At 38.9% G+C, this 14,955-nt stretch overlaps 1 protein-coding gene across 9 annotated transcripts in view; it reads right to left on the reverse strand.

The window, feature by feature from the left end:
• The window catches only part of DGKI (diacylglycerol kinase iota), a 258,634-nt gene that overhangs the window by 85,165 nt on the left and 158,514 nt on the right, over positions 1-14,955 (reverse strand). For all 9 annotated transcript variants that reach the window (XM_019653280.1, XM_019653283.1, XM_019653286.1 and 6 more), the window contains one exon: positions 421-500. In XM_019653280.1, the coding sequence (XP_019508825.1) occupies positions 421-500 (80 nt within the window). The remainder of the gene's footprint in view (positions 1-420; positions 501-14,955) is intronic.

Below are 14,955 nucleotides of genomic sequence, written 5' to 3' on the forward strand. Positions count from 1 at the left end.
CAACATGGGCCAGTGAAGCGATGTCCTCCACAACTAGACTGAAGAACAAAAGGACAGCAACTTGTCTGATCCCCTTCCCCGATTCCTCAGTGCTGTCCCCCTCCCCCAATCCCCCAATTAAAAAAAAAAAAAAGGCCAAGGCCGCCCCATTTCCATTTCCTCTCCAAATGCATCATTTCAGAAGCAAATAAACATGGCTGGTTCGGGCCGGCCGAGTGGCTCAGTTGGTTAAGAGCTCTCTCAAGAGTGCGAGCTCTGAGCAACAGGGTCACCGGTTCGATTCCCGGCCCGAGGTGAGCTGCCGCTAAGCTGCCAACAGGTGGCAGGATGGCTCAGCTTAAAAAAAAAAAAACCATGGCTGGTAATTGTTTACAAAAATGGAAAACTGAGCAGAGTAAGTCATTGGCTATAGAAACTCACCTCTTGCAGGCGATCTATGTACATACGGCAAGTCTCCAAATCACAGTCTCCACGCACAACGAGAATACCCAGAGGGATGGCTAAGGGGGAAGGAAACAGAAAAGTCTAAAATAACATATTTGATTTTTCTAGATTGGCATTCATGTTTCTGATGGCTAAAAAAATAATATCATAAATATCATTGGGATTTTGGATCTTTCGCCTCCCTTGCGAGCTTACTCTATTTTTGCAGCTGTCATATCCTTTCTCGGCATGATCACATTGCCCCTTGCTACCCGCCAGCCTTCATTTGCCTCAGTGGCCCTGACATGAAGTTGAGTATCATGGGAACAGTGGGTTGGCAGGAGCAGGCGGCTTCTCATAGCCAGCTGATAATTTATACCTGCGTTTGCAGTAGCCAATGTACCAAAGAGGAATTTAAAAAATCAGGATTCTGGCCACTTACACCTCTCTGTCCTGAATGCATGGGGCTTAACCTTTCTGTCAGTTTGCAAAGTTCCCTATTTGAGAGATTCAACTACTCAAGGCAGTGTTGCTATTTGCTGGCCAATGGCAGAACTAAGTAGGCATAAAATGCTTAAAGATATATATATATATATATATATATATATATATATATATATATATATATATAAAAGAGCTTCTAGAAGATTCACATCTTTAAAAATCCAGCTGATTTTAAAAATGGTCAGTGTAAATGTGGTGGCAGCAAGACTGTAACAAGCGATAAGAAGAATCTGTTAAGTGCATTAAATACCCTATTTAGGTGTCACACAGTGGCTTCCGTGGACAGAACCTCCTTTTTCAGATATAACCATAAGGTTCCTGAAATACCGCAAAACTATCTCCTTCCCAAAACTTCAAAAATGTATGTGCATAATTCCAATTTTAAAAGTATACTACACTACTAAATCCATGATTGAACCAAAAAAATTCAAAGTCTTGAATGAATCGGCTAGAGACCAGCAAGCAAATATGACAATGGTGTTCACTAATGATTTTTAAAAACGTTTCATTCATTGAATTTATTTTTACAGCCCAATCATTAATACATGGGTCTGAAAAGGTCAAGGGCTAGGGCTTTAAAAATCAATAATAGAGAGAATGAAATACATTTAAAATGTATGGAAACATCTCGAGGAACTCACAAAGTAATAGAGGGGGCAAACATATAAACAAAAACAATAATAAATGTAACATAGGCTATACTAAGTGTATGAAATTAGTCATTTGAAAACAATAGCAGAGAGAGAGAGAGAGCCTCTAGCATGAAAGGTAGATTTTAGGCTTTTAAAGGACAGAGAGCCCCTTTAACTCTTTTAGTTAGAGAAGCAAAAGTGGTCTAGAGAGAAAAAAAAAAAAGAGAGTTCATTTCTCAATATTATGTCTTATGTTGGTTTCCGCGAGGGAGGCCGCCCCCCCATTCCTGTAGGTTCCCAAGGTCCTACATACACAAAGCTAGAAAACATCCATCACCTTGTAGAAGGAACTATGTAATCCTGAGAATGAGTACAAACTCTCTCGCCTCAGGAATAAGACTTGTGTCCCTTTACAACCCTATTGGCTGCTAGAGAAACGGTAGACTGTCAATAAACGTCTGTAAAAGGAAGGAGGAAGATAGACAGACTTAGGTCCTGTTCAAGTATGAAAGAGGCAGTGTGTCTTTAAGAGCTAAGCCAAGTTTCCAGGGCAGGCAAAGAAACAATTGTTTGGAGCAGGGGGAGAGAGAGTGCATTGGGTTCGCGCCTGTCTTCACCCATCTTCCTGGAGCTAAGCAGGGGAGCCGGTAAGCAAAAGAGCGGGGAACCCTGCAACTGTCATGTGTTTAAGAAACAAAAATCTGGAAAAATGCTTTTTCTCTTCTTTCTGAATATAAATAGAAACATCAAACATGTCTTCAGTATGGTAATCATGCATCTTTGAAAGAAATAGAAGGGAAATTCAATAAGGAGAACCCTAAATAGCACTGATTGAAGTAATTTTCCTCAACCAGACTACTATTACTAAATACTAAATACTCATAGATCCAAATAAAGTGATTCACAGAGGTAAGAGAAGAATAAAGATTTCTAATACTTGAGAAATGATGAGGAAATCTAGAATTTTGGCCTAGAAAGTAAGTCAAAGGTTGTGGCAACAGAATATAGCTATAATTAACATGACAGTGCATGTTAGCATCTTGCTAAATGATATTTTCTCTTAATTTCAAATGTGCAAATCTAAAGAAATAAAATGTAATCAATATTTATCCATTTACTTAAATTAGGAAACACATTTTATAGACACACTGGAATCCTGTCAACACCTCTGATATCCTTCTATTATCAATGCTTAGAATTAGTCTGGTTATAAATTCAAAGTATTTGGTAGCAGGTATTTTAAACTACAATTAGAGATTGGGTACTCCAGACCTGGAATCAAAAAGGTAGAGCTGGGAAAATTTTCAAACACATCTCATTCATTTGTAGTATGAGTATAAAATCAGCAACTTTGCCTACTCCTCAAGAAGGTAATTAAGAGAAACTACTTTTGATTATTAGCTATTAATTGGGCTTAAAAAGAAAAGAGTAAGGCATCCTGTACCACAATTTCACAGCATGATGACTGATAATTACTGTCAAATCCATCCTATGAAGGTAGCAACATGCAGTAAAGGATTTAGAGTCATTGACTCCTGGATTCAAATCCCAGTGCTGCTTTGGTCTCACAAATTACTCGTATTAGCTGTTTGGTCTTGTAAGTTACTCAATTCTCTAATCCTTGAAGACTATAATATTTAGAACAGGTATCTTCCAGGATTTTGCGAATATTAAATGCAACACTGTATTTAAAAACGAATAACCAAAACATGAATATTGGTTCTCCCTTTCTCCCATGACTCTCTGTTGAGCATCTTAGCTAGAAAATGGATATACCCAATCATCTATCTTTTCATTTATCATAATACTATAAAGATTAGCTGGTAGCAGTTCTATAAGTTATATCCCTTTTTACTGAAAACTAACTTCTACTCTTTCTGTGATGGGAAAAATAACCATAATGTAAAAATATTGTAATTCAGCACTTCCATTTGGGGTTTTGCATGGTGAAGAGAAAGCAGACACTTGGGAAAAATTACCACCCTCCTTTTTGCCAACTGGCAAAATTCACTGACGTTTCCCTCATCTGAACTGGTTGCAAGGAGAGTGCTTATCAACCATTAGCATGACCATCCCTGAACTAGATGACTCATCTTATTTGGCTTTAGAGATTTTATTTAAGCATCAGCTAATACTCAACCAACATAATGGAACTTTCATTGCAGGGATCAAATGGAATTCACAAGTTCCAACTAAGCAATGAAAAACAAGCTGGTTTCTAGATTAAGATGGCAGATTGAACACACACTTCTCTCTCACCAGAAATGCTATTCAATTATAGTAAATGGAGTTTTAAAAGACTCCATTTTAGACAAACAAAAAATAAATGAAAAGGGAAGGAGAAAATAGTAACAGATAAAGCAGATGAAAAGTTGGTGACTGACACGGAACTCCTATAGAGTTCAATTCTAAACCATGGGTGGAGATGGATGCAAGCAAACATATTTTACATTGCAAAACCCTCAGAAGACTTGTAAACTGGTGGCATTAGGTACCTCGGGAACTGAAGATAAAAAGGGGCAGCTAAAGTAAGATCCACTGGATGTTAGATCTAGATTCCACCCACTTGGCAGGTGCAGTTACTTTCTAGAAAATGGGGATTAGTTAGCCATCTGCAGAATGTAGAGCTCCCCAGCTTTCTTCTAGCACCCCAAAAGCTGGCAGCCAGAACCCTACCTTCTTGGAAAGAGATCCGAAGACTTCTCTCTGGGGCATCTTCAGAGACGTAAGAGAAAATATCCCATTCATTAAATATCAATGTGATTATATTTTTAAAAGATGAAAAATATGAAGAAGAAAAAGGAGGAACACCATTCAGAGCACAAAAAAAAAATAATCCTTGAAAAAAAAATTCGATAAAATAGAGTTAAATAGAAAGGTTAGAAGATGAAGCTGAGGAAATGTCCACACAGGAAGCAAAAATAAAAAGAGGTATAAGATAGGAGAGAATAGCTAAGAAAAATAAGAAAAACTGGTCCAGATGACCCAACATTTAGATAATAGGAATTTTAAAAACCAGAGAAAAATAGAGAGAAGTAATTACCAGAAACAAACTAAAAATAATAATAAAAATTCTTAGAACTGAAGAATATTCATTTCCAAATTGAAATGGCCCAACACGTGCCCAGTACAAAACCAACAGAATAATAGGAAGACATTTTAGGTCGAAATCTAAGAATATTAGGAACAGAAGAGTCCACACGCTTCCAGAGGGAAAAACCAGACGGCATACAAAGGATCAGGACTGAGTGGTTTTAAAGTTGTCAAAGACAATTGTACCGTCAGAAACCACACCTTCAGATTGCTAAGGATTTTTTACACATGATCCAAACTATCAAACAAGCCGAAGGATTGAACAAAGGACACACACTCTATCGAGGGGCTACTGCGGGACTTGCCCCAATAGAAGTTTGCGAGAAGACTGAGGAGTGTGTGGGCTGTAACAAACGAGCATTCGCAAAGAGAAGCAAAGGGAACGTCTAAGGGGATGGGGCTGGACGATCCCAGATGACCCGTCTATGGGGCCACCACACAACACACGCCGGAACACTGTGACTCAAGAGACAGACACGTTAGATTCTCACAATGCTGGGCGAGTTGTTTTTCAACCCAAACGCAGAATGCCCGGGGGAACCTGAACCAGTATCTTATGTATATATTAATAAAAACACTATACCACCTCCAGACGTGGTCTGCCTTGACCTGTTCTTTAGAGCAAGAGTTCGATCATGGTGAAGCAGAAAAACTCAAAGAAGTGCCTTCTCTTTAACCATATTTCAGCTTGATGGCCAGAACTCACCCTAACACCCTGCTGAAGGCTTCCTGGGATTTGATCATCACCTTGCCCACTAAGTCCCCTTAGAGTGGGCTCCCGTGTGCTCTCAGGGAAACTGAAGCCACACAATAATCCAGACCCTTTTCGGCTCTCCTGGGAGCCTTCATCTAAAAGTGAGCATCATCTTTTCCTTACACAGGGAGGTTTAGGATTGCTACTCAGTGTTTCAAAACCACTCAATATGTGGTTCAGGGATGCATCCATTGGTGGTAAATATACAGTCATGCCTTGGTTTGTGAGTATAATTTGTTCCGGAAACAAACTACTTGCATTGCAAGACAATGCTCGTTTATCATGTTAAAATGTATTAGAAATGTTTGCTCGTCTTGCAGAACACTCGCAAACCAAGTTACTCGCAATCCAAGGTTTTACTGTATATCCATCAAGAGAATAGAAAATACAAAAATTAGTGTACTGGTTATCCTGGTGGGAGTGGGATGAGGGGAGGTACTTGTTCTGTTTCTTAATTTGTGTGACAGGTACATGGATACCCATTTTATTATTAACCTTTAAACCTGTGCATTTCATATACATACATATGTACGAGTATATGTGTGTATGTATATGTATACATATGAACAAACTACATATATGAACAGAACAAGTATGTGTGTATAGAGATAGACAAACAGGAGGTATTTCAGGATTAAAAATAAGTAATACACGCTATCCGTGGCAATTGATTTTAATGATAGTGGTGCCAAAGTTCACTGCATATTTTCAAGAGATGTTGTCTATGAGTCTTAAAAAAAAAAAAGTGTAAATCAGTATCAAATAGGAAACAGGAAAAAATGTGGAGAAAGAATCAAACTCCCCGAAATGATACCTATTGTTGCAACCCATTTCCAGCAGCGGACCCCAGGCATGGTAAGTAGTCAAAATCTCCATGGCTTGTGGTGACGTGTGTAACAAGCAGCAGCACAATCTGCCTTATTGGGCCTTGGATGTCTCCAGAGCAGCTCTGTCTAAACCAGCAGACATCAGCCAGATGTCATATTGCATAGCTGAAATGTGGCCAGTGTGATGGAGGAAGTGAAGTTTTTCTCTTATTTTAATTATAATTAATTTAAAGTTTAAATAAACATGTGTGGCTAGCGAGCATTACAGTTTTGGTCTCTGGGGAATCAAGAACTTGAATTTCCTCAGTACCAGATTACGTATACAAAAAATCATCCGTGATTTAACCTTTCCACACATAGGGCATTGAGCCAACAAACAAAAACGGCTTTTCTCTTTGCCCTTAGCCATTTGGATCAGATGCGCTTCCTAATTTCTAGCAATTGTATTCCTTGGCTGATTGAGGGAAAATCTATTTCCCTGACTCTACATCCTTTCTTATCCTAGCTTTCTTACTCATTTCTCTGTCCCTCCTTCTTGGAACTTGGGTATAAATGACCAATAATTGATTAAAGGGTTAATCCTCTAAGAAGCACTTGAGGTTTAACATGTTTGAAATCAGAGCTAACGTGACTGCCACAGAGTGAAAGTTTGTATGCCCCCCCCCAATTCATATCCTGAATTCCTAATCCCCAAAGTGATGGCATTTGTGGAAGCAGCCTTTGTAGCCGTTGTGAGGCTGGGGCCCTCACAATGGGATTAGTGCCCTTACGAAAAGAGAAATTCCAGAGCTTGCTTTTGTGGGCTCTTTCCCTCCCTCCCTCCATCATGTGAGGACACAGCACAGAGGCCGCCTTCTCTGAGCCAGAAGAGAGCTCTCAGCAGAACCCATATTAGCCAGCACCTTGATCATGCATTTCCAGCCTCCAGAACTGTGACAAAACAAATTTCATTGTTGAAGCCCCCCAGGATATGGTCTTTTCTTATGGCAGCCCAAGCAGACTAAGACGATGAGGAAGTTTTGACAAATTTAGGTACAGAAATAGGAAAGAAATTGTGGAGTTGACTGGCGATCCTCAGCCCTAAGAAAATTATATGATCAATGACTTCTTCCCAGACAAAACATGAGCCCTGCCGGGTTCCCCTCTCAGGATTCACCCTGGCATCCATTAACCTCCTTTCTCTACTTCTGTTTGTTTAAATGCCTCTTAATCCAGGATGTGATTAAATTAATTAGTAAAAAACTCCATTATATCTTTCACATGTGCATGCTCTGGATTTTATGTGTGAAATAAAATGCCAACGGGTCATACTAATTAATTTCATCCTTTATATTTGATGTTGGGACCACTTTAAGTCATTATGCAAATATATGCCAAATAGTGCATAAATTAACAATATTCATCTTCAACAAATCCAAAATCTTCTAGCAATCACTCCACAAGAGGACTCTTTTATCTGTAAAACACTTCTATAGTACATATGCACTGAAATAAAATATGGTTTCTAAAATAGATCTTTCACCACAAAAGAAAGTCAGGAAATAGACAAAGCTCAGGTACCCTACATATGGGATCGAACTGCTCAAAACTTTAAAAACCAAAGTTTTAAAAAGCTATGAAATGAAAAATGCCTAGAGTTAAGAAAAGTTAGACAATGTTTTACAAATAATTGGAGGTATGATGCAAAAGACAATCATATAACTTCCTCAAGTGAATTAATTATTTGATTGGAAAAGAACAAAAGACCCTCGTGGACCAGCTTGGCGGTGAGCGGCCCTCCCAGATCTCTGAAACAGATTTTCTTCTGGGACAACCATAGGCGTGTGTCTGAACTTGGTTGAGGCCCATGAACTCACAATGGAAGGGAGTCTGAGGTCAATGAAAATGCGACCAGATGCAAAACTGTCCCCCGCTGGACTGAACCAGGAGCACGCGTCCTGCACAGCTGCTGTGAGTGGAGCCTGGTCATTCAGAGGAGTGACAGTGACAGGAGAAGCAGGTGGCTGAAACCATTCATTTCCGTATGTTAGTGAATCATACAACCGCCACTGGGAAAGCCAGCTATGCCGGAACAGAACAGACCTCTACACACTTCCTCTGGGCCCATGACCTAATCCATGCTATACGGAGTCATGTGACAAGGTTTCACACTATATACTCATAGCATAATATGATGGATTTACACCTGGGTGGAATAAATCTGGTTGAACAGAGAAATGATAGTAATGAGCCTATGATCTGAACAAGGAGAAGAAGGGGAAGAGAAGGAAAAAGAACAGGAGGAGAAGGAAACAAGGACAGGAAGCCGAGGAGGAGAGGAAAGAGAAGAGAATAATTTACATGAACATAAATAACATACCAGTTTTATTGTGTTATTTCATCTCTGCCACAAGCCTAAGAGGTGGATGTCATTATTCCTAGTTTTAAAATGAGGAAACTGTGTCTCAGAAAAATTAGCTAGTATGTCCTACACATAAATGTCACATTTACTAACTGGCACACTCAGATCTCACCCCAGGCTTCTTTTACTCCAGGGCGCCGGCTCTGAGCTATTATTCCTATTTCTCACCGACCTCGGGCCACACAGAGGATGGGGTCTCTCCCAGCTTTCAGCACTGAGCTCAGGGAAGGGAAGCCAGAACCCGGCCACGGGCTGACCGAGGAACGAGGAGAGCATCACAAGTCCCACAGCTTAAGCTACATAAGATGGGGAATGGCTGTGATCAGTGGGAACCGATTCCAGGCCTGGACCGTGGAGCAGGACCAGGGGACTCAGAAACCACGAGGAAAGTTCAACACACGTTCATGAACATACTTGACAGGAGTGGGGTCACATTTAGAGACTCTCACTCCCCTCCCTTTCCAACAGGCCAACATCAAAGGTTTTATAGACTGTGAATCAAGCTTATCAAAACTTGATTACATGCTGTAACCTTGCCTTTAAGTTAGGGGTCACAGAATTAAATGAACTGCTGCTTACTTTATAAAGAAATGCAACTATAAAATTGTGAGCAGGACGCTCATCATTATGAGGAAAGTAGAGACAAGACTACAACAGACTTTAATCAGAATGCTTGGGAAAATCACATGACTTATTGTGCTAATTAAAATCCTTGCATTAGAATTTCCAATATTGAACTGAAGGGCTGATTGCCAGTTAACATAAACTAAACATAAAACCCACGCTCTCACTCGAGGTGAAAAAAGTTCACCACTACAGATGTACAAGATATCCAAAAATGTTTCCCATGGATTTCTTGATAGAGTGTTTACTAAACATTAGTTTCAAATACGGTTAACGTTTGACATTATTAATTTGGTAGTGTTTGCTATAATAGGTATTCTCATACCACTCATTTTAATGTTTCATTATACTTGGTAAACATCTACATTCAGGAAAATATTAATTACAGATACTTTCGATCATTTTGATTACTCAATGAGCTTATCTTGCCCTTGATTCTTTTGCAATATAGTATGTAAAGGTTCTATGTAAAGAGAATTATCATGGTACTACTGAAAATAAGAAAGAAAGAAAGGAAGGGAGGAAGAAAGAAAGAAAAGGCTCAAAAATGGAGTCAGTTGTGCTAAGCCCCATGTCAGCAAACCAAGATGTAATACCTAACCTAACTGCAGTACCAGCTTTTCCTAGGAATGCAACCTTTAGCCAGTCAATATGAAATTACCTGGCGAATACTAGTGAGGTAATGTGCTGTATAGATCTCTGCCTTTCCCTAAAGGAAGGTGACCTTGTCTGAAACAATTTGCTCTTTGATAGTAACTTCCTTTCTTCACCCCCTTTCTGACTATAAAAGCCTTCCACTCTGTACAGCTCTTCAGAGGTCCTTTCTATTTGCTGTATGGGAGGAGGCTGCCCAACTCATGAATTGTTAAAGAAAGCCAATTAGATCTTCAAAAAAACTCAGCTGAATTTTGGGTTTTTGTTTTTTTAAAGAATTTTGGGTTTTTTTTGTTTTTTTTTTTTTAAAGAACCTACCTATCTGGATTATTGTAAAGATTAAAGAAGTTGATGCTGGTAGAGCACAGAATTTCTGCAAATCCATTTTATACTCACCTCTCTAAACCTTATTAAATTCATCAATTTTCCTAATTATATCATTAACACATACTGGCCATTCATAAAGCCTCTAACCAATTTCACCAGACCAATTGTGGTGACTTTTATAGCAGATACTGTGTTGTACCAAAGTCTGTAAAGGCTGGAGCTAAACCAAAGCATGTAAATAAAAGGATCAACCAAACCTACAAGATGAGAGGATTCACAGCTGGCTGCTTTATGACACAAGCAGAGACTCTCAGAGCCAAAGCAAGGAAGAGCCACCTTTGACACTAAATCCACATAAAATTGTGAATGGGATTTATAAAAAGGGGAAAACTCACAGCAGCTAATTCAATCCCTGCAAGATACTATGAGATGTTCAGCAAGGTGTTACTATGGAAAGAAAGGGCTGAACACTCAGCATTTAAAAAGAAAGAAAGAAAGAAAGGGAGAAAGGGAGGGAGGGAGGGAGGGAGGAAGGACAGACGGAAGGAAGGAAGGAAGGAAGGAAGGAAGGAAGGAAGGAAGGAAGGAAGGAAGAAAGGGAGAAAAGAAAGGATTTAATTATCTGGCATATGAGCAATTACAGTGCAATTCCAATTAATACAGAATTGCAGCTAAATGGACCTATTTTCCTATTCAAATCACAAACATACATATCTTCAATGAGATAATTAAAAGAAGGCATAAGAACTTAAAGCAAAGCTTCTCCAAACTGCAAGGGTTTGCAAAGACTAGTTTTTTAGCTCTAAATAGACACATAAAAATATTAGAAATGCAGAGCCTCCGTTGAGGCTAAATAAAAAGGCTGTCATTTTCTGAAAAGAATAATAGATATAATCACAGAGTTAACAATTCATAAACTGGGACAGTATTTGGAACAATATGGTAAATGATCAAAAATATAGACAATTTTAGAATGAATGCATTTTATTTTAATACTATTCATAGATATATTTTTTTAAAAACTTGACATTTCCTTAAGCATCCATTTTAGATTTATTGACATAATCAATTCAGATTATGTCAAGTACTCATTTTCGTTCCACCAACCTATATGCAGTCTTAAGAAACCAATAGTATGAAAAAGAAACCATTCCCTAGAAAACAACATGGGAGAAAAGCTAAGTAAGCTTAGGTATGACATTTTAGATACAACACCAAAAGCATGATCCATGAAAGAAAAAATTGAGAAGTTAGACTGCATTAAAATAAAACTTCTGCTCTGTGAAAGACACTGTCAAGAAAATAAAAAGACAAGACAGACTGGGGAAAAAATTTCTTTGCAAAAGACTGGTATTCAAGATATACAAAGAACTCCTAAAACTCAAAAATTAGAGTATCAATTAAAAAGTGGGCAGAAGGTCTGGACATCTCATCAAATAAGATATACAGATGGTAAATAAGCATATGAAATACGTGGACAGGACACATGTCATTACGGAATTGTAAATTAAAACAACATACCATTATACATCTATCAGAATAGCAGAAATTGAAAAAACTGACACCACTGGATGGTAGAGAAAGTGTGGAGCAACTGGAACTCTCATTCATTGCTGATAGGAATGCAAACTGGTGCAGCCACTTTGGAAGATAGCTTGTCAGCTTCTTCCAAAACTAAACAAACTCTTACCACATGATCCAGCAATTACATTTCTTGGTATTTACCCAAATGAGGTGAAATATATGTCCCCACCAAAAATTTGCACATGAATGTTCATAGCACGTTTTTTCATAATTGCTAAAACTTGGAAGCAGCCGACATGTCTTTCAGTAGGTGAACGGATAAACAAACTGGTCACCATACGATGGAATATTATTCATCAACAAAGAGAAATGAGTTTTCAAGCCACAAAAGACAATGGAGGAACCTTAAATGCATATTGGAAAGTGAAAGAAGCCAGTCTGATATGGCCACGTACTGTTTGATTCTAACTATATGGCATTCCTAAAGAGGCAAAATTATGGAGACAGTGAACAGATCAGTGGTTGCCAGGAGATACAGGGGAGTAAGGTACAGCAAAGGGGGTACTTAGGCAGCGAAACTATCCTGTGTGATACCGCCAAAGTGGATACATGTCCTGTATCTATGAAAGCCCATAAAATTGTAGAACACAAAAGCGCACCCAAATGTAGAGTATGGACTCAAGTTAAGGATAATGTATTATATTAGCTCATCGATTTTAACAAATGTACCCCACTATGTTAATAACAGGGGAAGCTGTATGCTCAAGGTGTTGGGGGATAGACGGAACTCTCTGCACTTTTCACTTGATTTTTCTGCAAACCTAAGACTGCTCTAAAAATGAAGCTTATTAATTTTAAAAAATAAAAAAGCAAGAGAAAAGAAATTGTTCTGAATTTCCTATAGACAGATACTTTGCTGCTATCAGAGAATAATGACATATAGAAAAAGAAATGTTACCTACTGTCTTATCCCTGTGTTAACGCTCTTCAGGAGGTCAACAGGATGATGGGGACGAGGGACTAGAAGTAAAAATCCAGGAGGGGAGGCAGAGGACTAGAGGAAGAAAAGCCCTAAAGGAGCATAGCAGGGGACAAGTGGAATTTTTTCCATTTTACCTCATTAGTTCCAAATGTGTCAGGGTCTCGGAACTGGTATTCTAACTTGATAGCTGACAATAATTAAACAGAATGAGTTGGCACTATTTCAATCCATTTTTCCCCCTCTTTGTGACACAGGTCCATTTTATCATAACCTGTCATCGTTAGCTGCCCACTGCTCACCTGGACCCAATAGGGGAAATTAACAGGCATATTAGCATTCAACAGGACACATAACACCGTAAGAAATTTGTACCTCACCCCGCCATGCCTGGGATCTGCTAAAAGTTTCACAACCTCTGGTTCTTACGATTAAAAATGATCCTAGAGTTTGAACTCCCATAGCTTCAGCTAAACGGAGCCTTTTCCATAGTTAATTCAACATGTCACCTGTTAAGATAAAAGGAGCCATGTGGTATTCATTGCACTCTACATGAGGATAATATATTGAAGGTATGCTTTCTAGAAACTAGCAGGTTCTTTACATATTGGGGTTTCAAACTACAGGTCAAATTCTCCTTTTTATTCTGAGAATATACTACCTAAGAAAGGCAACCCAAGAGACATCTTTTTTTTTTTTATCTTTAAAAAAAAAATCTTCTTAAACGCTTTGGCAATTATAATCTTGAATAACAACTCCTGGTATTCCTTTTCACTAAATTTTTGCAAATCTGTATTATATATACAAGGGATGATGCCAAAATATTTTTCAGGTCTACAGGTCACGCACTGAATTATTCAGCACACAAGTTTTAAGGATTTTCTCATGCCAAGGAAATGGGCATACAATACTGAGTAAGATACAGTACCTGTCCTCAAGGTGTCACAGACTGGGAAGACGGGAGTGACATGAAATCATCCTGATTCCATACCTTGTGATAGAAATTCTGATAGATGAGAACCAAGTGTGTTTAGGACCCAGAGGAGCTGTACTTTTCCCAGGACAGGACATATTTCCAGGAAGAGTTTTTTCTCAAGTGAAGAAAATAAGGTAGTTTGACAAGGGAGACAAGAGTTTTTCAGACAAGAGGAATTTTCTAAGTCTCAGACCATCCTGAGACTCTAAGAAACCAAAGCATGAAAAGCAGCAAAGGTTTAGGTGTAAGGTGGGTAGGTATTGAGTAAAATAGGGTGAGGCCGAGGGCAGAGGTTTTTTTTGTTTGTTTTTTGTTTTAAGCTATGGAGCTGAGAAGTTAAAGGGTTTCCAACACAAGAAGAAGGTTTCAGATTTCCATTAATCAAGAAGGCTTTACTGTTCCGCTTAGCTTGACTAAATTTTTAAATAGGTTTCTTAAGAGTATTTATTTTAGAAGATTTTCAATTGTAAATTCTTTCTCTGCCCCCTTTGAGATGTATATCTTTTCCCAGCCTGTTGCCAGTTTTACAACCATGAAATGATTTTCCCAATGGCCTGGGAACCACCCTTTTGAAATATAATCACTCTAGGAACATAGCACCCCTATCTTCTAGTCTCTAGGACTGAACAGGAGCCTAACCAATTGTTGCTGATAAGTGACAATTAGCAAACACAGACAGCCTAATCAATGACATTGACAAACGTCCCCCACAATGTCCTCCACTAGTTCTCTACTCACTCACTCCAGGTCTTAAACATTCTCCCGCCTGTTGTTACAGCAGAGCTGAGTTCACTCCCTCCTTCCTATTGCAATAGTCCTCAATAAAGTCTGCCTTGCCTATTTAATTTCCAGTGCAGTTTTTCTTTGACAACAATTTAGAAAAATCAGAGATGTGGAAGACAAACGATTGGAAGGCAAGGGGAGAGGCAGGAAGGAGAGTTAGGAAGCTATGGCAGCCCATGAGATGAACAATGGTGAAGTCTGGAATAAAGAAGTGGCAGTCAAGTTACGAAAGGAGAAACATATCAGAGAGATAGTAAAGTCAAAGAATCAACTCCACGGTGAATTGGATGGTGAGAAGGAAAAGGAACAAGGGCGACTCAAAATTGTTTCCAGTGGCCACGGCAGTTACAACCTTTTTCTAACTTGCCTGATAGCACAGTGGACGGAGGCCTGCTGAGCTAGAGAGACTGCAGGAAATCAAAGAAGGCAGGAGAGATTGAGAGACAGAGACAGA

This window comes from Hipposideros armiger, unplaced genomic scaffold (assembly GCF_001890085.2).
Source record: "Hipposideros armiger isolate ML-2016 unplaced genomic scaffold, ASM189008v1 scaffold_201, whole genome shotgun sequence".
NCBI classification, from domain to species: Eukaryota; Metazoa; Chordata; class Mammalia; order Chiroptera; family Hipposideridae; genus Hipposideros; species Hipposideros armiger.